Source organism: Simochromis diagramma, unplaced genomic scaffold (assembly GCF_900408965.1).
Source record: "Simochromis diagramma unplaced genomic scaffold, fSimDia1.1 OVJJ01000322.1, whole genome shotgun sequence".
NCBI classification, from domain to species: domain Eukaryota; kingdom Metazoa; phylum Chordata; class Actinopteri; order Cichliformes; family Cichlidae; genus Simochromis; species Simochromis diagramma.
In genome coordinates, this window is record NW_024386731.1 from 1,188,765 (window position 1) to 1,216,695 (window position 27,931).

General features: G+C 41.9%; 2 protein-coding genes and 1 long non-coding RNA gene across 12 annotated transcripts; all 3 read right to left on the bottom strand.

The window, feature by feature from the left end:
- Positions 1-4: 4 nt before the first annotated feature.
- Positions 5-18,092, bottom strand: pknox1.1 (pbx/knotted 1 homeobox 1.1). Of its 5 annotated transcripts, none has more exons than XM_040025099.1 (11): positions 17,754-17,856; positions 16,286-16,398; positions 9,742-9,872; positions 8,764-8,935; positions 7,893-8,093; positions 7,550-7,700; positions 7,343-7,440; positions 6,794-6,922; positions 6,629-6,705; positions 5,952-6,103; positions 5-1,854 (listed from the first exon to the last, which is right to left on the bottom strand). In XM_040025099.1, the coding sequence occupies exons 2-11, from the start codon at positions 16,334-16,336 to the stop codon at positions 1,673-1,675; spliced, it is 1,344 nt and encodes a 447-aa protein (XP_039881033.1). In that variant the 5' UTR covers positions 16,337-16,398; positions 17,754-17,856; the 3' UTR covers positions 5-1,672. The 5 variants fall into 5 exon arrangements, with proteins under 5 accessions (XP_039881033.1, XP_039880939.1, XP_039881206.1 ...); XM_040025005.1 differs by lacking the exon at positions 17,754-17,856 and adding an exon at positions 16,843-17,744; XM_040025272.1 differs by lacking the exon at positions 16,286-16,398 and having other exon boundaries at positions 17,754-18,092.
- LOC120729692 lies at positions 2,074-4,319 on the bottom strand. The gene is made up of 2 exons (XR_005694980.1): positions 4,160-4,319; positions 2,074-4,121 (listed from the first exon to the last, which is right to left on the bottom strand). It is a non-coding gene; the product is annotated as an uncharacterized LOC120729692 (long non-coding RNA).
- A 186-nt stretch (positions 18,093-18,278) lies between the features above and the next one.
- ndufv3 (NADH:ubiquinone oxidoreductase subunit V3) lies at positions 18,279-27,685 on the bottom strand. 6 transcript variants are annotated; one of them, XM_040024719.1, is made up of 5 exons: positions 27,320-27,474; positions 24,190-24,295; positions 22,934-23,143; positions 22,112-22,891; positions 18,279-18,570 (listed from the first exon to the last, which is right to left on the bottom strand). In XM_040024719.1, exons 1-5 carry the CDS (start codon positions 27,362-27,364, stop codon positions 18,404-18,406), a joined length of 1,308 nt encoding a protein of 435 aa, XP_039880653.1. In that variant the 5' UTR covers positions 27,365-27,474; the 3' UTR covers positions 18,279-18,403. The 6 variants fall into 6 exon arrangements, with proteins under 6 accessions (XP_039880653.1, XP_039880721.1, XP_039880786.1 ...); XM_040024787.1 differs by having other exon boundaries at positions 22,112-22,274; positions 22,392-23,143; positions 27,320-27,460; XM_040024852.1 differs by having other exon boundaries at positions 22,112-22,226; positions 22,347-23,143; positions 27,320-27,460.
- Between the last annotated feature and the right edge of the window lie 246 nt (positions 27,686-27,931).

Here is a 27,931-nt window from a genome sequence, read left to right on the forward strand (position 1 = left end):
GACAGCAGAGTTAGGCATCATTTATTCCAAAATAGAAAGCTCTAAGGCAAAACAGACGAGCGAGAAGTACAAGAGAAAAGTGAATGCTTCATAAAAAGCTAGACAGAGGTGACAGAGTTCAGCGAGGGCAACGCGTAGCCATTAAACCCTCAGGCTGAATCAAATGAACAAAGTTAACTTTACAAGAAGGATAAAAACCAAGTTACTGCAACTACTTACAAACAACTGTTTTACAGTACAGCATTACAGTTATTTAAACAAGAGGCACCCCAATATGTGCAGTAATGTCAAACTGATGGAGCTTTCAGATCCTTCACTGTGTGTGTGTGTGTGTGTGTGTGTGTGTGTGTGTGTGTGTGTGTGTGTGTGTGTGTGTGTGTGTGTGTGTGTGTGTGTGTGTGTAGTGGGGCAGGGGGTCATGGTCGCAGCTGCAGCCCTTGGGATCATTCCTTCGGGAGGGCAATGACTCCAAGTTTCCAGCTGCTCTGTTTTCAATGCAACAGCATGTATGTAGCGTGTACATAAAATAAAAGCTAAATGCGTGCAAAAAGTCCACTGCTTCTTATTGATGGAGTCCGTAACCCCTCCTGATTGTGTGGTTAGCATAGTGTTCTGGATTGTGCATTTTAGAAAGTGACACCTATGCTACTACTGTAAAATGGTTAAAAGACATAATGTATGGTATACACATTGTGGGCCAAACAAAGACGGGAACGCTGCAGTCGCTTTGCTGCTGGAGAGGGTTCCTGTGATACTGCAGTACACAAAGTAAAAATATGCTTTAAGGAGCCACAAGTGTTCCACTGTTTAGTGTCTTTTTGGCCAATTTCTCCAAGGGTCATACTTTCTTTTTGTGCTTCTTGGTAAGATTTATTTTAGAAAAGAACACAGATAAGGCCTTGTTAATATTTTAAGCTTAAAACCAATTTAAATAGTAATTTTCATCAGCATTCAATTCCTTTTTCTGTTTTTTAGAAAACTTCAAAAGAACCCTGGAAAACAGGGTCACAGCATTTATTATGAATCTGTACATAAATATTTCTTACAAAACAGGAGAACACAAAAATGAAACCAAAAAAAAACCCAAAAAAAAACCCACTCATTTCATATGTTTGTATAGAAAAATAAGCATCTCTCGTCTAATTTACTTTTAATCTCTCCACCTGTGCTCTACTCTGCCTGCAGGGGGCAGTGTGAGCCATGGAGTCAGTCATAAGAGCACACACGTCTACTTAAAACACAAGCATGCAAAAGTCAAGACAAACCAGAGACACAAGAACAAGACAGAAGTGGTCTCATCCAAAATGACAATCTAGCTGGGAGCAGGGGGGGACGGGGGCGGGGACAAAAAAAGTCAACGTTTATTAACGGAGTATACAAACTTGTCTCAGGTGTTTTTAACACTTGTTTTTTTTCAGTTTGATTTCATCTTTTTGAGCTTAAATATACAAAAAGTGCACTCACCTACATCATTTATACAATAAAAAACTGTTTGTGAAATGACACTCCTGACATACACGTGCAGCAACAACCGCCGTTCAGCAGGGTGGAGGCTTGGAAGAGTGCAGGGTCCATCCCAGTGTGTCCTGTGCTCTGTGGAAATCAAACGGACGCACCTCTGTTCTGTCGAACTCATTTTGTGTGTCCTCTGCGTGTGGGCAGTGCTTGTCCTCTACTGCAATGAGTTGCTATTGTCCAGGCCCAGCCCCGCCATGTCCGCGTCATTGTCCTCATCTCCGCTGTCCCCCGACTCGTCTTCACTGTGGCCTCCCAGCATCACCTGCTGTACTGCCAGCGTGGCACCGTCTGATGTCAGGCTCTGCAGACCCTCCACGTTCATCGTCACCATTGTACCTAAAATATTGAGACAGTTTTTTTAAAAGCTTATTACCAAAAAAGTCAGAAGGGAAAAGCTGTGGCTGGAAACTCCCGACACGAGTCACGAACATGTCTCGTTGTTTTCCAGGAAATGACAAACGTTTGCTTTGTGTGCTTTTATTCTGCTGTATCATGTAAAACACACGTCCAATATGATCTTACAGTTTTGTTTTTGTTGAATTAAAACTGTATTTGTTTCAATCTGCCTTGCAGCCTTGAAATAAATATGGTCTGTTACACCTCATGCCCTCTTTCATCTCACTATATGAAGTAGAAGAGCTGCTGTGAGCCTTCAGCATCTTTACACTCCAGCACCAGTGTGTGAATGTGTGCGTGAATGGGTGGATGACTGGATATGTAAAGCGCTTTGGGGTCCTTAGGGACTAGTAAAGCGCTATATAAATACAGGCCATTTACCATTTACCATTTATTTAAACTCAAACTGTATCAGACTAAGTTGGGATTGACAAGATGGCGCTGGTGTGTGTGGCTGCTCGTCTGTCATTGCCAAGTTTGTTCCTGCTGCAACGGTCATAACCCACGTGTGTTATTTAGGACCATTGACACGGTTCTAAATACTCCATTGAATGTCTGTTTGGAAGTTTCTCCTGATATTTGCAATGATTTTTTAACTTTTTTATTGTAAAGGTTGTCACCACCAGGGCTCTTATCACAGCTCCTGACTCTGACCCTCTGTCTCTGTCCCTTGCACTGCTGTTTTCACTCAGTTTGAGCTTGTGACGCTCTCCACTTTAGAGGCTGTGGTTCGCCATATTAAGCCCACAGGTTCCCCTCGGGATCCTTTTCCTCCACAATTTTTTAAAGAAATTTTTCCTAGTATATGACAGTATGTCCTTGAAATTATTAATAGCAGTCTGCCTTCTGGTGTGGTTCCTGCAAATTTCAAGCATGCAGTAGTGCAGCCACTGCTTAAGAAACCTGGCCTTGATCACACAGTTTTAGCGAACTATAGGCCTATTTCCAAGCTGCCTTTAGTTTCCAAGGTTTTAGAGAAAATTGTTTTTAGTCAACTGAAAGATTTTCTAGATGAAAATGGCATCTTTGAGGTTTTTCAGTCAGGTTTTAAAACCCTTCACAGCACAGAATCTGCATTATTAAGGGTTTTTAATGACCTCCTTCTGGCATGTGATTCTGGTAACCATGTTGTTCTTGTCTTGCTTGACCTGACTGCTGCCTTTGACACCGTAGACCACAATATTCTAATTTCTCGATTAAGTGATGTAGTGGGTATTGGTGGCACTGCACTTAATTGGTTTAGGTCTTATTTGTCAGATAGAACTTTCTCTGTCAGCCTTCTCGGTTACGAATCGTCTTCTGCTCCTCTGTCATGCAGCCTGTGGGACACAGGGTTCAATCTTAGGGCCACTGCTCTTTTCACTGTATCTATTGCCTCTGGGTTCTATCCTTAGAAGGCCTGGGATCGCATTTCATTGTTATGCCGATGACTGCCAAATTTATTTGCCACTGAAGCAGAAAGGTGGCATCTCCATAATACCTCTCATGACATGCCTAGATGACTAGGTTTTAGCTTCTGTGAAGCACTTTGTGATTTTTTGATACTTTACTTTACATTAAAGCTTGGTTGGCTCTAAACTTTTTAAATTTTAATGAAAAGAAAACAGAGTTGTTGGTGTTTGGACCCAGTGGTACCTCTGAGTTGTCCTCTGTAGATTTGGGACCTCTGGAAGTCTATTTTAAACCTGTTGTTACTGATCTTGGTTTTAAGTTGGACAACCAAATTAGAGCAGCGGTGAAGTCCAGTTTTTATCATTTAAGGCGACTGGCACGAGTAAAATCTTTTCTTTCGAGGCAGCACCTTGAAACAGTGATCCATGCTTTTATTTCTTCCCACCTGGACGACTGTAACGCACTTTATGTGGGGGTCAGTCAGTCATTGCTCTCACGTCTGCAGCTGGTTTAGAATGCTGCTGCACAACTCCTAGCAAGAACTCGTAAAAGAGAGCATATAACCCCTGTCCTAGCCTCACTGCAGTGACTTAATTTTAAAATTCTTATGTTTGTTTTTAAATGCTTTCACAGTCTTGCCCCACCTTACCTCTCTGAGCTTCTTCATCCCCACACACCCTGTCGGTCTCTCAGGTCAGCTGACCAGCTGCTCCTGGAGGTACCGAGATCCAGGAGGAAGCTCAGAGGGGGCGGGGCCTTCTCTATTGTGGCTCCTAAATTATGGAATACTTTGCCCTTGCAAGTTAGAGAGGCCCCTTCACTGTCCACTTTTAAATCACGTCTTAAAAGCCACTTTTATTCTTTGGCTTTTAACCTCAGTGAGACTTAGTTTTCCGTTGAAATTAAATTAGTTATTTAATTAATTATCTTTATTTTTTTTCTTTCTTTTATTTGGCTTTTATTCATATCTTATGAAATGTTATTTTTTGGTTCCAATGTACAGCACTTTGTGTCAGCTGTGGTCAGTGTTGGGGAGTAACGGAATACATGTACCGCCGTTACGTATTTAAAATACAAAATATGAGTAACTGTATTCCGTTACAGTTACCGTTTAAAAAGGTGGTATTCAGAATACAGTTACTTTGTTGAAATAAATGGATTACACTGCGGTACTTTCCTGTTTCATTTTGTCGCGGGTCAGGACTGTTTGGGTTTTGTTTGACAGCTACGTTCTGTTGTTCCAGGCGGCAGGGTTACGGTTGCCATGGTTACAGGGCGACGCTCTCTCTCTCTCTCTGCGTGTTTCCTGGGTGACAGAGCGCCTTTTTGTTGTTGTTGTGCTAAGCTAACAGGCAGAATGCTACAAGCATAGCTCTAAAGAATGTAGCATCATGGGCAGTGTAGTCCGTGTTGCAGGGAGAATGGACTGCCATACACGTTATGGGTCTGTGAGCGCGAGGAGGGAGAAAAAGGGGAGTGGAAAGGTGCGAGTTGTCATCGAGGAAAAACGGGAGCTGGAAGCATGTAAATATAATAATAACCACTGCAGCCAAGAAGAGTGCCTGACGAGCCCAGTTGTAAGTAAGCTATTAAGACTCGACTGTACACAGTGTTCGTGTTTTCCTCCAAAAACAATAAGTTCCGTTGGAGCAGTCTTTCAACGCCTCTCTCTGTCTCTCGCAAGAAAAGTTGACCCACACAACAAAGTAAAGCTATTTTTCGGCTACGAGCCGACAGGGACCCCGCCGTATTAGTCAGAGGTCCCTTTACTACAGTTCGGAGTCACGGACCTTCAGTAATAGTAATAAATCACACAGCAATAGTACATTCACGTTGTTGTAAAAAGCATGATAATATATTAAGTAATCCAAAGTATTCAGAATACGTTACTGTCATTGAGTAATGTAACGGAATACGTTACAGAATACATTTTGGGGCATGTATTCTGTATTCTGTAATGGAATACATTTTAAAAGTAACCTTCCCAACACTGGCTGTGGTTGTTTTAAAGTGCTTTATAAATAAAGGTGATTGATTGACTGATAAGTTCACGTCTTTAGTTCATCTGTTTAATGTCTGTAGTCCAGATTTTTTTGCCGTGTAAAACAAATGGGGGAGCTTACAAAGTTCGCTGTTCTTCATGCTGGAGCTTGTTGATCAGGTGGTTTGCTCAAGAACTCCTGCCAGCTTTTTCCTAGTAAAACTTCCTGTCATAGCAACAGCACTGTTGTTTTGGATGCTGGAAAAATCTTTTTTTCTCTACCTGAGTGCACCGTCTCTGTAACAGTACCAACTCCTCTGTGCTTTCCACATTAAGCTACTTAATAGTGACACCTGAGTGCTACAGAGCTGTACATTAAAGCATTGAATCAAACAATTTGTGTCAAGGATTTTTAAACAATCAAGTTGTGAAATGTTGCAGTCCTAGTGACATTGTCAGCAATTTGTTAAAAGCAGCAACATTTGTGATACAGTGATGACATTTGTTGCCAAAGTAGAACAACAGTTTGTTAAGCAGCAGCAGCAGCGGACAGGAAGTCTGCTGGTATCACTACATTAACTAGTGTTTGTTTCTCTGCATTAACTCTAACATATGGGCCAAGTACAACAACGAAAGCATCTCGATACGGTGTTGTGCTGCCTACCATCAGGCATGGCCCCTCCTCCTGCTGCGATGGAATCAGGCCAGAAGCGCTGCAGTGGCCGGTTTTGAGGTGTCTTTTTCTTGGCTTTGGGTGTCTCTGAAGAGCTGGCATCCAACATGGGCTGCAGGATCCGTCTCCGTGCATTTATAAACCTGCAGACACAGGGTGATGCTGGCTGTACAGACCTTTGCACTTCAAATGCTAACAGGTGCTGATTAGGCTCACTGTCAGGTATGGACAGCTGTATGGTTAGCTGGATTTTACACACCCTGACTCAAAGGACACAAAGAATAGGAACTGTCTGATGTCCTGTACATATTAAATACACCGTAACCTCCTTAAACTTAGCTAAAAAGGTGACACTTCCCACCTTTACTTAAAGAAGTTGCAGTTATTAACTTAGGGCAAAGTTAAATATCATCTTTTTTGTTTTGTTTTCATTAGGCAAAAAAGCAGAGAGGTCAAATGGCAAACTATGGGAACAAGTCAGAGTTTCATCAGTGAAAAGTGAAACGAGATGAGCAAAGAAGAAACCCTCAGCTGATCGCAGGAAGCCCTGCACAATTACCTGGCTGACCAATTATACTACAACAATTAATAGAAAATTGCCTGCCATCACAAACATGACTGTAAATAGTGATGTAGTTAGTATTTTCTTGGGATAAAGAGCAACTCACCAGTTGTTGACCTGCAGAAGTGTCAGGTTTGTTTGAGTAGCAATCTGCTTCTTTTCATCCTCTGTGGGATACGGATGCTGCACAACAGAACAGGGTTGAAATGCATCACTGTTTTGTAAGGACTTGAGTTCTATACAGGCAGATGATTTATGCACAGAGACTCACCCCGATGTGCTGGAAGAGCCATGAGCGCATGACATTTGTGGCATGCTTTGGAAGAACGCCGCGCTTGTTCTTGGTTGAGTTGTCCTCATGACTAAAGAGGTTCAAGTCCTGGTGAAACTGCAGCTGAAGCTGAGTACACAGATGTTTGTTTAGCCATCTTTTAATTATCTCAACAGAATGAAAGGTTATGTTAAATTACAATACTGTTCCACATCATTTAACCAAGGACCTCAGCTCTAATTTTGAATTATTTGCCCTTAATGACAGGGCACCGATCTTAAAAAGCTACACCATTTGATATTAGGAGCAGACAACACATTATCTGCCATAGTCAATACGCAGCAAAGGTTGTTGTTACATTGTTATAGAACAAAGTTACAACATGAAGCCCTCCAACACCTCTAAGCTTGTCTTCATTTAGTTCAATTAACTTTTACTCTGCCTCTCATTCTACTTTTAAATACTCTAGGAACCACAAGTGGGAGCAGTAAATTTCAATGACAGGGATTCCACTTAATAGCACAGCAGCAACATAGACAGATGTATTACCTGATTGTTCTGGACGCGTATTGTCCCGGGAGAAAGAGCCTGTGTTACCACCTGGCCCTGAGGAGTTACAACTGTGACTGGCTGGTACACAGTCCCGCCTGAAATACAAACACACAATTTTCTAACCTGCTCAGCTGAGTGCAGAAGACTCAATCAGAGTCCCGTTGGTACATGTGAATATCTGGGCTACAGTCATTAGTGCAGTACCTGAGGAAGGGGTCGTACGCCAAGATGACATACCTGCGACCACCTGGGTGGGGTTGACAGTTGTCACGGTAACGTTTCCTTGCTGCAGGGCCGATGCTGGAACTACAATTTGACCCTGGGGACTAATGGTCCCTGATATGGAGCTGGGGGTCTGTGTAATAGAGCATGCATACATAAAGTAGGCGCATGTATGTTTTCCATGCTGCTAACTCTTATAACGCCATTTTTAAAGTATTCCCATTTAGCTGGCTAATATACCCCAGCAGGGGCACTGATCAGTGGTAGCTAACTCTTCACCTGAGGCATTTGGTGGTGACGCCTGCAGTTCACCTACACTGCATACCTGAGACTTGGTGGGTGAGAAGCTCTGGGCCTGGCCTTGTACAGGCGAGTATGGGCTTCCCGGGTCACCACTCAGCAGAGTCTCACTGTTCATCTTAGTCTTGAGGCAGGCGATGTAGCGACTGCAAAAGTCCTTGCACAGGTCGCTCACCTTCTCCAGCTCCAGCAGGTGGATCCGCAGCACCTGGATGGCTTTCACCATCTTCAGATAGAAGGAATGGAAAGAGTTCTTAGGCTCAACATCTTTCTGTTTAACAAATGTTTACCTGAGGGCATTATAGGGAGGTCAAAGGTCAGGTCCAGTTATGACAGTCGCTTCCGATCACAGCACAGAATTACAATACAGCACGATGCCACCCTGTGAAGATTTAATTACTACTTATTTGTTGTAGCATGAATGGTCACAAGGTCTTTCTCAGAAGGAAAATACACCTAAAAAAGTCTCAAATTTATGCCCTCCTTCACATTTCCAAAGCCATCCCGTGGGCCGTCTTTAACAGGCCGATTCTGGCCCCTGTAGCCGTTTACTGTCACAAAAGTCTGTGGGCTTCTACTGTTGCTGGCCCTTCAGAGAGAAGTGAAATCAGCAAACAAAGAGCTGAAGTGAAAACAATGAAAAGTGTCCACTAAAGCCTTTCATGCTGTTCTTGATTATCTTTTATTATAGTTTAGTTTTTGTGGTTTGTGTTGACCTTCTGTCACTCCCTTTCTTTTCAACCAATCGGTGTATCGACATCCCTGCTGAGCTTCAAGTTGTTGGTTGTTTGGAAGACAATATGCAAGCGTGTTCGGATAGGTTACACAGCCCTCTGCATGTACAAACATAAATGCTGTGAAATAAGGTTTAGCGTTCTGAAGCAACAATGTCTCACCAAGTTGTCAAGTTCAGGGTCTTCACTGAAGAAAGGCTTCCCCTCCTTCTCTTGATTACGGACAAAATTCTCAATGTCCACATCAAAGCTCGCTGAGGTGATGCAATCAGAGCTCAGCGTGGACTGCTCACACTTTTCAAACAGCAGGGCCAACAGAGGGAACAGAGGATGCCTACGAAAGACACACACACACAGAAAAAGGATCACTTCAAGCTTCCTCAGTAAGAACTTGGAAAATCCACAAGGACGGGGAAAAACAAAAAAAGTATTAGCAGCAGGACATGAGACCTAAATGAATCAGAACTCTGTGTTGACATCAGACATTTAATATATGTATATTTACACACACAAATACACACACACACACACACAGTCCTAAACTCTTTCAACCGTTCAACCTGCTTCTCTCCTCAGGTGAGGTGTGGAGGATATCCTGAACTTGGTGAAACTTTCTTCGAAGTGGAGCTCACGTTGTTGGACTCTAACGCTTGGAAAATAAACTCTCATTTGATGTGAGGATGTAACCAAACTCTTTGTCTGGACCCTTTTAGGACACTAGCCTAACATCAGCTGACATAATGTTAGCTTATAACCAACTGTTGCTGCCTAAACAACAATGGTTATAAGCTAACATGATGCTCATTGTAAGCGATCAGGGGGCAGCAGGGTTACAAGTCTAATCTGCTGACGATATGTAATTAGGACAACATTTGGAATAAATAATCATGTCTATGCACGTTTTCATGTATTAAAGATTTGACTTCAGTTCAGGAAGTCAGTTTGGAGGTGAGGATGAAGAGAAAAAGAGGTGTGAGAGAGAGCAGTGGTGGAGAAGCTTCCTTCTCCAGAGGAAATATGCATGTGCAAACTTTTGTTCATATATAGTTTGATTTAATTTAAATTAAACAGCTTGCATATACTGTTACTGTTGAGAATGTCTGATTTTCTATTTCTATTTAAACAAACATACACTCCTACCGATATATGGATGCCTTGTCAGCGTCCATGGGTGTCTGTGGCTCTGTTGGTGCCGGGCTGGGCACCTCTCCCAACGTACCCTCCATAAACTTCTGCTCCGAATCACTGTCTACCTTTATGATGCCTTGCATCTGCAAGGAAGGTGAGAACAGACAAGAAACAGACAATTACAGCACGAAGCGTTCAAGACAAAGATGACATGTGACAGCGTGTGGCTTCATTTTAATAGCACTCCTTTTCAAAGTCATAGGAATTTTCAAGCAAAAAGACTATTTTCTGAGATCCACAAGTTACTAACAAATGACTACAGAAAACCTGGACGACCTGACAGCTCCTCAAAAAGTATCTACTGCCCCCTGGTGTGAGGCTGCAGTACAGGTCATAAAGCCCACCCTCTCTGTTAGCAAATGGGGCAGGGCTCAAACAAAAACAAAAGAAGTTCACCTCAGATTACTAGTACTAGTACTGCCATTACTACTACTCATGTTGATTTGGGTTCAAGGAGTCACCTTTCTTAGAAGTTTGATTAGCAGCAACAGTTAGAGAAATTTGGGTGTATCTGCTTGGGAACTGGAGGCAGAGTCTAGATACTGAGAGAAGGTCTGTTTACCTTCCATAACCACAACCTGCTGTTTCAAACTGACAATAAGGAAACTGGACTAACAGAAAGAACATGTTTCTACACCATGCCTCATTCACCCAGTTACACATATTAATTCAAGTGCTTTGAAATGACAGTCTTCACTGGTGGGGATAGTTACAAAGCTTTCTTCGTTATGAATTAGCATACATGGTTTTATTGAACATTTGAAGAACCAGCAAAAAAAACAAACTCTTGTAGAGGACATGAAGTCAGAGATAGAAACGACAAGGAGCAGGTGCATCTAGTACAGGTAGAGCTGCTGCAAAAACCCACAGAGCCCAGCAGCCAGCAACAAATTCTGGATCCTTGGTTTTAGTTAGCAGTTAGCATTAGCAGCACATGCTGCCTCTGATGTGAAAGGACCTTTATGCTGCGCACTGTGACTCACAGCAATGGTCCCGGGTCAGCCCTGACTTTGTGTTAAACTAATGCTAAAGTAATGATGGTGTTTCTAACCACTAGATATAGCACAACTTTATCCTTTCAACAGCTGCTGAAAGTTAGGGGACCTAGCTGCTAGATATTTATATTAGAGATGGACCGATCCAATATTACGTATCGGTCCGATACTGACGTAAATTCCTGGATCGGATAGTTGAGAGAAATAAAAAATGTAATCCGATCCATTAAATATCAAAAAAGCACCTCACAAAACTTGCGACATGGTGTAACTCGGCTCATAACCTTAGAACGTCGGAGCAGTGTGCTCACGTGATAGAGCGGCTGTGTGTATTTGGAGCCTCGCTACCAAACCAGCATTTCATCTCCGAGGAAGTTTTCCCAGAGAGAAGTAAAGCAAGTGTGTAAGTTCATCTCTGAGTGTTTGTAAAGCATTCCAGCGTTAAGCTTAACAACCGATATATGGAGCGACTGCCTCTCTCTCCCCTCCCTCTCCTGCTGCTACTTCAATCGTGACACTGATCAATGATCAGCTGATCAGCTTTTCTGTCGCGAGTCCGTCTCTCTTCTTTGTTTATCGCCCACTTCGCGCCAGAAAGAGGAAACCAGCAGCTGAACAACAGCAGCACGTTTAAGCTTGATAAGCTGTTGTTAGAATTTATTTAATATTACTTTCTACACCAGGATCTTTTTCTACAGCTGACGTAACTGTGCAGGGGCGGATCTAGCAAAGTTTAGTCAGGGGGGCCGATAGGGCATGAACAGGGAAAAGGGGGCACAAAGACATACTTTTCTTTCTTGTTCTCATTTAAAATATCTAGCTTTTAATAAATAATTATCTGAATCTTACACCCAAAGTTTTAATCTGATGTAAAATGTATAGAAGTCCATTACTGTACATAGTAACTATTAAGTCTAATATACCCTAGTAAGCTATAGTACTTTTTCCTTTGGGAAGGTACCATCTGTGCAGTCTGCAGTTCTGTTGAAGAAAGATGTTGAATCTATTTAATTATTCTTGGAAAAAATAATTGATTTATGTGCATTTTTTTTTTTTCACACTGCATCAAATTAAAGTTGATTACGTCGATTAAGCATCATGAGGTGGAGGGTGGTTCCTTTTTTTTTTTTTTTTTTTTTTTGCTGGGAGTTTTAGGACCCTATTAGTTAGCTTGCTTACTCTTTAAAATACCAGAATAGGGAGGATGGAGCAGGTTTAAGTTTGTTAGATTGATCAGTGTTGCTGAACTATGAAATATTTTGGGTGCAGTGTATTTTTGGCATACAGGTATAACAGAATAGCTTTAGTGCTTTTTGTTTTTGTTTTTTTAACTTGAGTATGAACTTATACAAAAAGCAGCAAGATATTAAAAAAACAGATTTACTGATTAAAAAACACACTATATCGGATTCATATCGGTATCAGCAGATATCCAAATTTATGATATGATATGAGATTTTTCGGTATCGGAAATAAAGTGGTATCTTGCCATCTCTAATTTATATAGAGATCCTCCAGCTTCAAACTGTATTACCCTTCAAGGACCTGCAGTTCAAAAAAGCGCCCCTCCGACAGCCAAACCCATCTGTTCTCTGATTGAATAGTTACATTTGTGATTGACATGACATTGACCAATCAGATGAAAGGAAGAAAAATAGGGTCAAAATTCGTACTTGTAACTTGAAACTTGAGTGCAGAGTTTCACACGTATTCTTTGGCTAAGTCCACACACAAATCTTTTTTTACACATACAAAACTGATTTACAAGTACAAAATATTTATGACCACAATTTGAGCCCATAGAGGAGTCAAAAGAATTATGAGAAGAGATCTGGAATCAGCAGGTACGACTGGCCTGTATGCACAATGACCACACAAGACTCCACCGCTGAAGAAAAAGCATGTTGAAGTGTGTTTTAAACCTGACTAAACAACATTTAGACAAGCCTGTGAAATACTGGGAGAACATATTCTGGTCAGGCGAGACCAAAACTGAAACCTTTGGATGCTGTAATCAGAGATGGGCAGTAATGCGTTAGAATGTCTCACGACAGTGACGTAAGTGAGTGCGACGTTCGTGACAACAGCTGTGTGCAGATCAACAGTGGATAATATATCGAGTGCGGGAGAGAGTATGAGCGTGCAGCGTTTAAAGCGTGGAAGTACTGACCTTACTTTGAGTTTGATTCCATAAAAAGTGACAAAAACATTAGTGTCAGTTGTGCGTGGGAAGAAAACTTCTTTTTACAGCGAAAAAACCCCCTAAACAAGCACCGAGTGCACAACGACGTAATGGGAAATTCACAGAAACTCACGGATTCTTCCACTGACCGCTGCGGCACACCTGCACCAGGGTAAACCTCCGCCTGCCCCGCTCCTACTTTACAGGTGAAAATAGAGCAACAGAACCGCTAGTCTTTGACTTTATTTATTTTCTGCTGTGTTTTACTTACTTACTTTGAAAGACTGAGTGTAAACACAAAAAATATTTTATTTTATGTGCTGGAATGTGCAGAAAATAGGTTTAAATGTTAAACTAATTTCTTCCAGTCAGAGAATGCTGCATATAATTTAATTTTTGCTTGATGCATAAAGTTAAAAGATTAAAACTGATAAAACAAGTTAAAAAAAAAAAAGAGACTTTTCCATTTGATTACATTTTGCATGATGGATTATGCAGAAAAAGTAGAATTGTAATCAGTAATTAGTTACTGATTACTTTTTTCAAGTAACTTGACCAACACTGGCTGTAATACACACCATGTTTGGAAGTCAAACACCCCAAACCGAGAGTGAAGTTTGGAGGTGAGAACATCATGGTGTGGGGCCATTTTTCCAGCATACGGCACTCGCACACTTCATATATCTGAAGGAAGGATGAATGGAAAAATATACCGACATTCCTGATAAAAATCAACTGCCATCAGGGCCAGCCAATCACACGACCTGAATCCAATTTAAAAATCCATGGAAAGAACTAATGCTTATTGTATTGCTCTATATAAAGCTTTGTTTTTTAACAAACACTTTGCATGTCAGCTGTCATCAGAATTGCAGACTGTAAAATATATAAGACGTTCAGAACCAAAGTGTGTCAGGATAATGAAAGGATGAGCTTTAAAGGATAAACTTCACATTTGACTGCAATGATTCTTTGATTACAGGAGTTGCTCTCAGCACCACCCAGTGACAGACGAATCATCCAATAAGCCCACTCTTTATGCTAAATTCACTTATTTAACTTTGGAGCAAAATTATAGTAACTCAAAAATGACCTGATTAAAAAAGAACAAAGGCTAAACTGCCAGATTATTTACCGTCAGTGAAGGCTGCAGCTGTCTTACTGAAGAAGTTCATGAAAGAAAGTCAAAGGGATTATATATCCATGTAATTGGTATCATATGTACCGTTATCCTCTTTACCTTTAGGCGCATAAACAGTTACTCAGTTCGGGATTTAAGAAAACTGATGATGTCCGCTGTGCTCAGCTTCTGTACATATTAGGGCAACACTTCTGTGATTACTATATGTTTAGATTTTAAATAATTTTCTACTGAACTAAATGTAACACCATTGTGTAAAAGTTGAGAAACACTGTTTAAGTGCTGGGTTTGTCCTCCTTTTAGGCCTACGGTGGAGATCTGAAGATTTCCCTTTGAGGGAGCTGATGCTGAAGCCCGAGCTCTTCTTGATCCCTCTAATGAACCTCAGTCCTCCTGATGTTTCTGACATGATGTCTGCCTCAGTGGGTCAAACGAACATCTGGCACAGGACAGCTGTGTTGTAAGAATAGTAGGTTTCTACAAATCACTGGACCCAAGAATCCAGACCCAGTTGGCTCTGATAGTCTCCCTCACTTGTTTTTAGCTGAGTAAATGAAGCTGTTGATTTAAAAAACAAACTACTACTACTCTGGGTCATGTTGTCATGTCTAAAGTCAGGGTAACAAAGTTACACTGACTAATAAGTCAAACATCTCGACTATGAGCAACACTGGTGTATAACAACAAGCTTCTAACAGTGTGTGTGCTAACTGCTAATCCAGCTAACACATTAGCAAGGATGAAGGAGGAGGATGTTAGATGTTGTATACAACTATAGTATGGTAAGATGTGTGCCTTTTTAATTAAACCAACATGGCTTTATTTGCCTTAATTTCCTGAGTCTTGAGGAGCAGTAAAACCACCAGCAGAGATGTTAAAACTGAACAACCCCGGCTACATAAAAAGCACATGGGATATGCTCACGTTTACATCCTGTGGGGCTGTAGACAGGAGATCAACAACTCCTCCACTAAGAGTCACTACTTCCATTCCCTTTGTTAACATCTCCATACTTTGTTCAAACAAACTGTTAAAAGAAATGGAAAGCTATTAAGATTCATTAGGTTGTAACCCTTTTCTGAAATATTTTTTTAAGTCCCCAGTGCATAGGTCTGGCAGAACCCTCATGATCCAGAAAGTGAAACACTACCATCTCTGGTGTCCAAAGAAAAACAACTGAGAATACACTCCCCCAACTTCCATACACCTGTGTTAACAAACCTCTCTGCACCGAATCATACTTGTTATTAACCTCTGTCTCTCTTCCACAGAATGTCTTTATCCTGTCTTCCTTCTCTCACCCCAACCGGTCACAGCAGATGGCCCCGCCCCTCCCTGAGCCTGGTTCTGCCGGAGGTTTCTTCCTGTTAAAAGGGAGTTTTTCCTTCCCACTGTCAACCAAAGTGCTTGCTCACAGGGGGTCATATGATTGTTGGGTTTTTCTCTGTATTACTGTAGGGTCTACCTTACAATATGAAGCACCTTGAGGCGACTGTAGTTGTGATTTGGTGCTTTATAAATAAAACTGAATTGAATTGAAATGTGAGCAGAGGCTCTGCAAAATACTTTATTGAGCAAAGTCTTTCTCCCTTTTTACACTGTGCCTGCCTACCGGCAACACAGTCCCTTCAAGGAGCATAAATCTCATCCCCAACCATGTGACTGCAGCCAACAATGACTTAGATTGAACACAAATAGACCAAAAATGATTGCCTGCGTAGGGAGGAACATTTCTTCTTAGTCATAGTTCATTCTTAGCTCTCAACACCCACAAATTTTAGCACCTAAATAAAGATGTTTTTTAAGCAATTTACAAATATACATACAGATAAATACTAGGAGGAAATGAGGCTTACAATGCATTACTGATGTCTCCCATACTGAGTTTCAGAGACAAGCTCACAGTCTATATATTACTCAAACTGGTGTAACAGCATTGACACCGATTGCGTGTTCACGTTATTCTGCTACCAAGGCTGACTTCTCACCACTAAAAATAAATTATCTATTAGGCAGAGTCCAGAACACTCAAAGTTTTAGCCTAGAATGTTTAGATGTCCCAATTATAAACAGTATCCCGTCCTGCTGTTGTGCTTATTCTCTTTAGTTAACTAGTATCTCAAAAGAGCAGACTATAGCTCCCTGCAGGTCCAAGCAAAGTTTGTCCCTCTCACCCACCTGCTGCTCTCCCTTTGGGTACTTATCTATGGAGACTGAGTGGGCTGCCATCACGTTCACTGCAGATGCTGCAAACACTGGGGCATTATAGAGTGCAGGGACTGGTGGCCAACCTACACAGTACACACAGTTTCAGTTAGACTGCCTCAGGTGTTTGCACATAAGCTTCAAATGACAGAACTGTTCTGATTTCATTATTAAACTATTATCAGTGTTACTGGCTTTGTTAATTAGATTGGCATTGTTACGGTAAAATACAGAAGTATGGACATAATACTGTTCCCCTTTGTAACACTAAGATGCAAAATATATACAAAATGTCAATATTAGAACAGAAATGGAGAGGGGCTAATGATATAATCGAATGTTGTCTTCATACGTGCTAGTAGCGAAAGCACACTACGGGGTCCAACGTTACTCTTCTTTGCATATAGCTTATCCAGCTCACCTCTAAAAGCCAAGAAGAGGCTGGTATCATGAACCTAAGGGGTGTTGTACAAATAATAATGCTGATGTTATATCTTAGCGTGTCTTGCAATTGATGTTAACACACCCACCACGATTTAGCCTTTAGCTCGTGTTAGCTGTGGCAACCGTGGCGGCAAGGGGACATTAAAGTGAAATAAATCCTTTGGGCTAATATTAGCCTACTCTCCTATAACCCGACTAACGTTACTCGTAAACAAAGCAGCCCGACTGGAAAAACGGTCGTTTTCGTACAGCTAACAATTATCCAGTAACGTAAACGACACATTTGCGCTAGTTCACGAAGCCAACCTAGGCTTCAGTCAAATAAGCAACCATATGGCCGAGCTAACGTCTTCGACGTAGCTAAGTATTAACTTCAAAGTGTATTCGTGTTGGTAGTGCAACCAAAACGCAAAGCGCCATATTTAGCGAAGGTAATCGCGGCCAAAAAACAAGCTAGCTAACCAATCTAGCCAGGTACAGAAAAAGACCCTCCTGCGGATTGATACGAAGTAAGCCATTTTACCAAATAATAAGACAGCGTCGGTCGCTTAACAGTATGCATTTAAAATTAAATTATATTTCTTGTCAGCTATATGAAATAATTGGGCAGCAAAGAAATTATTAAGTATTGGATTGCTAGCCCGGTTGATCCTAAATTCCTCCCCTTTTCAGTCAATCAATCAAGCGGGGACAGCTGCCCTCTACTTCCCCTCCCCTACGTGGTAAAGTGTTGGGCCTCGTTTCTAGCGCTCGCCCTTTGCTTTTCCACAATCCTCCTCAGCCCCCAAAACGCCGACATATTTTTTTTAACCCCCCCTCCCATGTATACAGTTTTTTTTAATCCTTCACAGAGCTCTGCCGCTTCTGTTTCCTCTAAAAAACATCCTCTGCTGCCCTGACTAAGTCCGCGCTCCTCGCCCCGGGACATTTTTGCGTGCGGCCCAGATTGTTTGATTGATAGGGAACGGAAAAAGAGGGACTTTGAGTGACAGCTTACCTGAGTGCCAATCTTCGTCACACTGACAAGCGGCTGCAGCAATCGGGACCCGCAGTTGTCGCGTTACGTCATCGCGCAAGGGCACGCAGGGGCGCAGGACTCATGATTATGTATTAGGTGGGCGGAGACATGACGTTCTGCTGCCTGCGAGTCCTGCGCCCTGCTGTTTTTTTTGTCTTAGCAAAAGCGATTCACTTCCCTCGCTTTATACTTCGTTCCTTTATATACACACGTTTTAATCATCAACATACTAATGCGTGAAAGACAACAGACTGCTGAGTGCTTATTCCTAAACGAATGCGTATGGATAATTTGAACATTATGTGCATGCAGGCATGCTAAACGAGTCAAAATTGTAATCATTAAAATAGAACCACAGATAAACCACTTGCACACTCAGCTCTATTCAAATGATGCCCCTAAGGCAGAAAAGCACGATAAAAGAACTGTTTGATCTTTCCCATTTCTTTATACACCAATTGCTTTATACAAGACAAAACAACCAAGTCAGGCAAAAAACAGACCTCAATTCTTATGTGTGGACTTTAATGATTTACTTTAAAAACAACAGAAGTAGGGGGACAATGAAAAAAGAGACACTGCCATCACTGTCATCTTTAAGCCATAACTTATGGTCATATCAGCTCTTTTTAGTGCCTGGGTGAAGGCTTGCCAGAGGAGGGCTGAGGGAGACGAAACTTGGCCATCTGCATATCCAGGTCTGCAAATGTGTAGGGGTTGTAGCTGTGGTGCTGGTAGTTTTTGTAAGTGCTGTTATCAAACAGTTCTTCTGGCTCCGAAGGCATGGCTGCAGCTTCTGCAGTAAGGAGGGGGAGGGAAAGAAAGATGTAAGAAAACTGGTAGAAGGGTGAGCTTTACAAAATGTCTTGTCTGGGAACAGAAATAAAACCAGGTCAGTTAATGCAGTACTAGGTTTAGTCCTGTGTCCCTGTTACTGATTTTAAAGTAGTAACTGCTGCTTGAAGGGCTTCATCACACCACATTTGATAATTTCTAAAAATGAGAACAAAGATGCAGTTTTGTAAGAGTTTTTTGAGGGGACTGCACATTTCCACATTACTCATGCTAACACAAGGAGGTTTGTGGCCACATTTTACAGTGGCAGCAACCCCCAATGGAGTATGGAGACACTAGCATAAGGAGCATCAAGGATCATGTTTGTGACTGGAAAAAGGATGTCAAGAAAAACATGTTTCCAGAGAGTAAAACAGCCCATCATAGAGAAAGAGTGATACTGCAGAGGTAAGAAAAGAAATGGAACAAGTCAAAAAAAAAAAAGGGGGGGGGGGGGGGGATGTCCGACACCCGCACAGCGCTATGTTACTCTTAAACAGAGATACAAGAGAGAGGGATTTCCTGTAAATCTGCCAGCATGCTGTGACAGTAAAGTTTTGTTTGTCTTTTTTAAATGAAAACACATTAAAAACGTTTTTCCACCTACACTTAACAAATATGATTCCAGATAAACCAAAAGCTAAGATTTCAAAAAGTGAAATAAACAAGTGGTGCAATTAATGACCAAGGTGAGGAGTGGGGAAGGAAGGTTACTTCAGGAAGCAGGAATACAGTCTTGGGATGTGTGGGACACTTCCAACTTCAAACACATCTAACAGCTGTGTAGTTGGATCATCTGAAAGGATTTGCACTCCTCTTCTTTTTTGGGACTCAGTTTTTTAAAAAAAAAAAAGGGCCTGCAATCCTGATTCCTGGAGTACTCCCACCAACTGCAGCCACTCCCAGCTTCTCCTCGTCCAGCTGCTGTTAGGGAAGAGCAGTATATTCATCTACACTACAATCATGAGCCACTGATGCACCAGGGACAATGATCTGTGACCTTAACATTACCTCAGGCACCTGTAACTCACATTCCATACACACAAAGATAAGGGTGCAAATGAGCCCATGTGAACAGACGTTAACATGAGAAAATAGCAGTCAACTACTCTGTGAGGGAAAACAGACACTATTAGCAGTCCTAGGACAAGAACAATCAAACTGTGAAAGAGTTCAGTTGGTCACAAAGTCAAAAGGAAGACTGCACAAGCAGGTTTAGTGTAGCAGTATGCAAGAAGTAAGTTCATCTGATGACAAACCACAACAATTAACTTCAGTTTGAGTATACAAGTCAAGTAAATCCTCCAACAGTAGCATAACAGAGTATGGATGAAAAGAGCCCAAAAGCTCTACAAGCATCGACCCACAGCGTGTACAGTAGAAAGCACAACTAGAGAAGAACTACTTATTCCAATTTAAAATGATTCTATCATGCATAACAGGAAGTTAAAAGATTCCACCTCGTGATATACACTACCGGTCAACAGTTTTAGAACATCCCAATTTTCATTGGAAATTATGCAGTTCAATGTCTCATTGCACTCTGAAATGAAACAACGGTACAAATGAGCAATTTGAGTTAAAAAACAAATCATAGAATCAATTTACAGAGTAAAATGTATTCTAATCTTTTGACTCAAAGTAGCCACTTTGGCAGATAGAACAGCAGCACACACCCGTGGCATTCTCTCTACAATAGAAATCAAATATTCTTCACAAAGTTCTTCCAATATCTGTTGCAGAAGTTCCCATAAATGTCGCACCTGTAGGTTGCTTTGCTTCCACTCTTCTCTCCAGTTCATCCCAAACCAGCTCGATGGGGTTTGGGGCTTACTACGACTACTATTGAGCTGTTGTCCCGTGAGCCGCCATCACACAGCTATTAACTCTCAGAAACTTGTCCTCTGATTCAGTTGTGTCTTTGGGTCTGCAGACCTCTTCCTGTCACAGTTTGTTTCTGAGCCTTTGGATGGTGAAAGAAACTACTCACTGACACCTGGACTTTCTTTGCAGTTTCTCTGTAGAAGAAATTTTTAAGTGTTATGATGGTCCATCTCTCTTCCATTTTTAACTGCCTGTTTCTCGCTATTTTTGTAGCAACACTCTACTTTCAGCAGTACAATACAGTTCAACTGATGCTCACGAGGGTATGGTACCACAGTGTGTTCCAACACTGCTTTTATGCAGGCAGAGGGGGAAGTAATCCAGAAAGGTTGGAACACCTGTAGGAATTAGTAGCAGCAGCTTTCAAGGCTTGATCAACCTCCTTTGCTGCACAACAGCCTTAAATTGTTAACCTATGTTGTGTTCCCTGAAAAAGGCCTTTGTGTATAATTCTGTACATTATTTTACAGTTTTGGGTAACTTTTTTTTGTAAACCTCTGGCAGTTCACCACTTACCTTTGTACATTTTCAAGCTGTTCATTGGACCTGAATGACTTGAACTGCAACAAACAACTGGAAGAACTGTGGTGCTCTAAAACGTTTGACCGGCAGTGTATATTAAAAAAAGAAAAAAGAAGTGTTCCACATTAGAGTACAGTAACCACTGTAGCACAACTGAAATCAGCTCAACCTGTGTTCCCTATATGTCCACTATATGATCGCTTCAATGTTATTAGCAGGAAATAAGCATTTTAGCCATTCTGTGACTAGAGGGTGTGGGAGGGGTCAGGAGCTGCAGAAACACTATCTGGCATCATGCACTCCAATATAATCGATCCCAGAAAGAACGAAGAAAACTCAATGAAGCTTGTTTCTGTCACAAACATGATATTGTGCCAGTTTTCATGTGCCTACAGTATGTTCCTGAGATGATTTCAGTCTACTTTCTAGTCCTGTTATTGTTTGCCAGCACTAAATTGGCAAGCAGTTCAATCTGCAAAGATGACCTCCATTGTTTACTTTTTCAGTTCTCTTATGTGGATGAGCAGAACTTTCAGGGAACTTAAAACAATCAACATCAGTGTAAAGTTGGCATATTCTAATGTCAGGAACAACAAACCTCCGACGTTTGTCTTTAACCTGAACATCATTGTTGCCAGTGTTTTGGGGTTTGTCAGAGAAAAACAAGCTGCCTATCCCAAAGTATTCTCTAATATTACAGACAAGTTTAAACTACTGCATCTCCCTTATTTATGTTGGGATCAGAGATATTGCTTTAGTTGCTGTAACTTCTAAGTTAATAATGTTTATTCTTATCTTCTTGTCCCACATGGGAAATTTGTCTTGGACAAACGGTGCTAAACATAGTAGCATTCTGATAATAAAACCAACACCTAGAGACGCTTAAAGGAGGCCATTAAATAGAAAACACGGACGATACTTTTAAAATACAACATGAACTGTTACATGTGAGGGAAGCTGCCGCCTGGTTAGCAGAGCAACAGCACTCAGACTGTGTTTGGAGGCACAGGCAGAAAAACAATGGTCATTTCTAGAAGAGCCATAAATAAAAAGAGAGGGAGGTAAAGATTTGAGGGTCAGGGTAGTGTAGTGTGTACCCTTAGAGTGTTCAGCTGTGGCCTCTGTCTGCAGTTCCTCTCCTGCAGTTTCAGTTACAATAGGAGCAATGTCCATCTGCTCCTCGGTGCTCCCTGCACAGACTGAAGCTTCAGCCACAGCAGCAGCTTCAGCAGGACGGGCGTCTTCTGCTCCAGCTTCAGCTGCTTCAGCAGGATGGGCGTCTTCTGCTCCAGCTTCAGCTGCTTCAGCAGGATGGGCGTCTTCTGCTCCAGCTTCAGCTGCTTCAGCAGGACGGGCGTCTTCTGCTCCAGCTTCAGCAGCAGCTTCAGCAGCTGCTTCAGCAGGACGGGCGTCTTCTGCTCCAGCTTCAGCAGCTTCGCCTCCAGCCACAGGAGCAGCTTCAGCAGAGGAAGACCTTGGGTCTGTTAGAGCCTCACCAACGGCTTCGCCCGGAGCTTCTATTTGAGCATCAACAGGAAATGCAGCATCTTTTGTCACTCCTGCAGCAGTTTTGGCTGAAACGTCAGACCCAGTCACCTCTCGAGTGATGATTTCAGGGCCTGACTTCACCAGCTTCTCAAAACCAACACTGGGTACAGTCACTGTAGCTTGAGCTGCTCCTAAGGGTGCTGGTGTTTCTACACCAGGTGTGATAGGAGCCCCATATTCATTCTGAGCTTCGATAGTGCCTGCCTTTACTCCTGTGACTGTGATCCTCTGGGGTTCTGCCTCTGGTGCAAAGCCCTTGATTTCTTTCTTCTTCTCATCCTCAGAGTCAGAGTCTGATTCGGAGTCGGTAGAGTCTGAATCGGAGTCGGTAGAGTCTGAATCGGAGTCGGTAGAGTCTGAATCGGAGTCGGCTGCTGGTTCAGCAGCTACTTGCTCACTGGCAGCAGTAACAGGAGTGATGGCTTGTGCAGCTACAATGCTTTCTGCAGTGGAGACAACCGCTGGTCCCGTTCCATCCACAGACTGTGCTGGGAAACATCCAGACCCTGAAAGTCTAACTGGGAAGGCAACTGCTGTCTTGTAGGCTAACAGGTTTGCTCTCTCATCTGGAGCCTCTGTTGCTGAAGAAAATGGTAAATATAACATGAACAGTTAAATAATAAAATAATATATTCAATTTGATTTGTGGGTGTGCATTCACAACTCCTCTTAGATACTTTTAAATCCCACTTTGAATCAAATGCACTTCCCCAATCCCAGAATCTGGAACTGTTACCTCACAAACCTATTGTATACGTAACAGAACATCGTTTAAACATTTGATATGTTTTCTGACACATCTTACAATTTTATGAAAAATATAAGCTTTTTTGAAAAGTGTTACTAAAAAAAGAAATAGCAGGGAAAACATTTTGTAACTGATTAGTTTAACAGGCAACAGGTCAGTGACATGATTGAAGAGAGCATCTTAATGAGGTCGAATTTCTAAAGAAGCAAAGATGAACAGATGATCACCAACTTCTAAAAACTGCCTCTGCAAACTGTGGAACGATTTCAGTATAACGTAAGATTATGGAGACTTTGATATCGCGTCAGCTGCAGTTCATGGTATCATCAAAAGAATCAGAATTAAGAGAATCTCTAAGCAGGTACGTGCTGCAAACAAATACTGGATTTTTAGGGCTTCAAGCTGCACAACGTTAAAACAGGCATGAACACTGAAGAGAAGAGGGACGACCCAAAGTCTGCATCTCTACACTAAAATAGGAGACGGGGAATGTTGATTATCAAGAAATAACATGTTTAAGATCATTCAGAATAGCTTCGTACAAATTTAGAAAATTGGCTATTAGACAGAAGGACCACAAAACTAACAACATGTCACAGAGTAAAACAGCAGCAGCTTTCTCCCTTACAGACTTCTAGTGAATTCAATTAAAATGATTCAAATGTACCACATGCTCTAAAATGTAAAAATCATATGGCACATTAGCTTCACTGTGGAAAGAGGTGCATGTTACGCTTTAAAGGCATCATAACTGAAAGTACACATATACTCATCGTGCACATATTCATTATTGTATGAATGAACAAAAGCAACCACCCAGCACAACTTAAAAAGCCACAGCGTAAAGCAGTTAACAGAACCCAAAGGTCTTTTTCTTGCCTGCAGTCTTGGTCTTCTTCCCAGGTTTTGCTGGTTTTTCAGTCTTGGTGCAGAACGAAGCAGCTGGAGAAGTCCTCAGGATTCCCAAGTTCTCCAACTGGAGACGCTGCAGAAGAGAACAAAACATTGTCCAGTGAGAGTACAGAACCACACATTCAGGCTCGTTTTTGTGATCATTTCACTGGTTCTCGCAGTGTCCTATTTTCTTAATCCTGTCTGAAAAGACCTGACACACATTAACTTCTTTATAGTCACTTTAAGTCTATCTGCACCATTTTTGCATCCACCACCACTAAGCATTTATTTATCTGACCAATGTTAAAGTCTGCCACGAAGAGGAAACTGCCTGAACACCATCAACACTGTCCACCGTGAAGTGAGTTTTACATTGTCATGGTCTGAGAGGGTGCTGACCTATTAAGAAACCTCTGGTCTACCTCCAAATTCTCCGACTTCACCTCAAACCACCTGAAACTTGGACACACTAGGGCACGGGTGTCAAACTGCAGCCCTCGAGGGCCGGAGTCCTAAAACGTTTAAATGTGTCCCTGCTGCAACACATCTGAATAAACTATGATCCTTAACACACATCAAAGTGTTTTTAGAATGGATAGAGCAGGCTAACATCACACTGAGGCCACGTTCACACTGCAGGTCTTGATGCTCAATTCTGATTTTTTGATCAAATCCGATTTTTTTGTCTGCTTGTTCACACTACAAATAAAATGCGACAGCAAACGCGCTCTAGTGTGAACGCTCAAAGCGGCCGCATGCGCAAAAGAAGATGTCACACACAACACGCTCTGTTTAGACCCAGAGCAACAGTATTGTTTGACTGATGGCCCTTAATGTAAAGACTTCGGACTTTACGTTTCCCAGTTTTTGCTTTAAGTTATTTTGTTATTTACATAATAATGTAAATAACCTAATAATGATCCTTATTGCTGTTTTAGAGGAGCGGTGCTTCAAAGGATAGCTGCAGATTTCTGTCAGAATCTGCAGATTATACAGGACAAATAAAATGTTCATGTTTCTCCAACGTTGTCTTCCCAACAGTTTCACTGACATCTACGCTGGATGGCCAGGAAGCATTCGCGATAATTAGCGTCTGTCTTGTGTCAGTGACGTAAAAGATTTAATGCGACATGACCATCAAACAGCAGTCGCTTTCTGAAACATCAGATATGTATCGGATTCAGCACCACATACGAAAGTGACCCAGATCGGATTTGTGCCGTTCACACTGTCACACCATGATCGGATAGATGGGTCGCATAGGGTCAAAAAAAAAAAAAAAAAAAAAAAAAAATCGGATTTGATGCGCTTTCACCTGCAGTGTGAACGCAGCCTTACTGAATGTCCTTCCCAAAGATCCCAACTTCAATCTTATTGAAAATTTGTGGACTACACTTAAAAGTTGGATCCATCCCAGGAATCCAACCAATTTAAATAAACTCTACCAATTGTACCAGAAAGATTGGTCATATAACCAGCCAGAATTATGCCAGAGGTTTACTGGTGACTACCAAAAGCATCTGGTTGAGGTGTCAGTCAAAAATATACATACTGGCTTGAATATATACAAACACTGTGTATGGAAAATCCAAAATAAATTCAAACTTTAAAGCCATTAAAGATATATGCTGTACAATCATTCCACCCTGGAAAAAAGAACAAGTCAAATTAGCGTGACATTCATGCCCAGTGATGACCGTATATAAACTTCTGACCTAAACTGTACACACTGCTCGTTTTGAGCACTCTTACTTAGACTGATCAACTGTAACATTATAATCATCTTCCTAACATTGTGTTGGTCCTCCTTCAGCTGCCAAAACAACCCTGACTTCAGGCCGAGGCATGGACTACACCAGACTCCTGATGGTGCGCAGTGGAATCTGGCACCAACATGTCAGATCCTTCAAGTCCTGTAAGCTGCGAGCTGGGACCTCCATAGATCTGACTTTTTTGTCCTACACGTCTCACAGATGCTCGACTGAACTGAGATCTTGGGATTTGGAGGCCAAGTGAGCACCTCAAAATCATTGTTGTGAACCATAAACCATTTCTGAACCTTTTTGCTCCGTGGCAGCATGCATTACCTCGGCCATCAGAGAATACCCACAAAGATTCACGTTTTCCCAGCAGAACTTTACCCAAAGCATCACATTGCCGTCACACTAGGAGATGCTCTGACCCCGTCGTCTAGCCATCCCACTTTGGCCCTTATCAAACTCAAATCCTCACGCTTCCCTGTTTCTTCCTGCTTCTAACACATGATCCTTGGGGAGAAAATGTCCACTTACTCCCAAATATATTCCAAATCAGATCAGCAAATCAAAATTTTACTTCACATGTCAATGATCATAATGTTATGCCTGATGAGTAAATTCATCTATTCATGAAAACAGACTGTGAAGACATTTTAGCTTTATTATGTTCGTTTATCACCTATTTTATCAAGTCACCGAGGAAAGGTGTGAGTTGGGGCTGACACGCCTGGGAAGGGTTCTAAAAGTCGGTCCCAAGGCCAACACTCCCAAACACAAGCATGTATAAAACATGTATACAGTCAAGTGCAGCAGGGAATGCTGGGACCTCTACAAAGGAGAAACCAAACAGCCATCCCACAACATGGAAGAGCCACAGCGTAAGACTCAGTTGTACACCTGCACATAAAGGATGCCGATGTTCACATTTTGGACCAAGGGACAAAAAGTACGTGAGGACCATCATCATCATCATCTGACAGGAGCCATCAGCCACCAACAATACAGTTTTGTGCCTGTATGCTGTGCAATCCATCCACCCTAAGAAAAAAATCAGTCCTAACCGTGATAAAACCCGGCTTAAACTATCAGAGCACAGAGATCATTTATTTCCCCTTTTTCAAAGTAGTTCGCCTCTTTCCAATAACAACAGGAACAAACGATGTGACCTGGAACTGTGACAGTTTCAGGGTCATGTGTCGGTGCTGCGGTTGGCCTGTCCTGTTCCGACAGTTGCCGTCTGGTCTGTACTACAGACGCCAGCGTTGATGTGACTGAGTCCCAGTGTTGTATCTGTACTAGTACAACTAAACACGACACCGATACAGTAAAACACTGAGAGCTAGTACAGTTCTTGTTACCTTGAGAGGACCCAATCGTCCTATGCGAAACAAGAAAGTCGCCATTTCGTGTTCCCAATATTATTCTCCGGTCGGAAACTGGGCTTAAATACAACAGTTCCGTGATACCAATGGAACTTTGAAAAACAATGTTTTGATTTTAAAGGATTTAAAAGCGACGTGATTCGATAGGCCTTCTTTTTACTTTTACTATATAGTGATTTAGGTTGTGTCAGTACAGACATTTGGAGGCTTCTCCTCGTGTAAATAAGCGAGACTCACTCTTGTGGCGGCGCCACAGCGGATCACCTGCCTCCATCTCATCTATCCCGTGGAGATGAAACCCATCTCCACAGTGACACCTGCTGGCCAATTTGGCTGTGGTCACAACTGCTTATTATACTGTGACTGTGAATAACTCAACACAAATTTCGGAGAAATCCACACAAACAACAAACAAAATTATTGAGACTGTTAAAGACAACAAGCTGTGACTGTAATGGATTCTCCCTCTGTTAACAATCGTGCTGCTCTTTACAATAAATCAGTTTATAAAGTAAAACACACAGAGAGAAGACTGCTGTGTTTGCTGCAATAAGCACACAGGTTTCCAGCTGCATTTCCAAGTAGGAT

What these genes read in the sequence shown, in the direction of transcription:
- pknox1.1 (XM_040025099.1), bottom strand. Translation starts at nt 16,336, where the DNA reads ATGGCAGCCCACTCAGTCTCCATAGATAAGTACCCAAAGGGAGAGCAG. An exon ending in TACGCGTCCAGAACAATCAG is followed by an intron (nt 6,923 to 7,342) that starts GTAATACATCTG and finishes CTGTGTACTCAG; the next exon opens with CTTCAGCTGCAGTTTCACCA. An exon ending in GGCTCTTCCAGCACATCGGG is followed by an intron (nt 6,706 to 6,793) that starts GTGAGTCTCTGT and finishes TCTGTTGTGCAG; the next exon opens with CATCCGTATCCCACAGAGGA.
- ndufv3 (XM_040024467.1), bottom strand. Translation starts at nt 27,364, where the DNA reads ATGGCGACTTTCTTGTTTCGCATAGGACGATTGGGTCCTCTCAAG. An exon ending in GAAGAAGACCAAGACTGCAG is followed by an intron (nt 23,144 to 24,189) that starts GCAAGAAAAAGA and finishes CATTTTCTTCAG; the next exon opens with CAACAGAGGCTCCAGATGAG. An exon ending in CACAGCTGAACACTCTAAGG is followed by an intron (nt 18,571 to 22,111) that starts GTACACACTACA and finishes TCCTTACTGCAG; the next exon opens with AAGCTGCAGCCATGCCTTCG.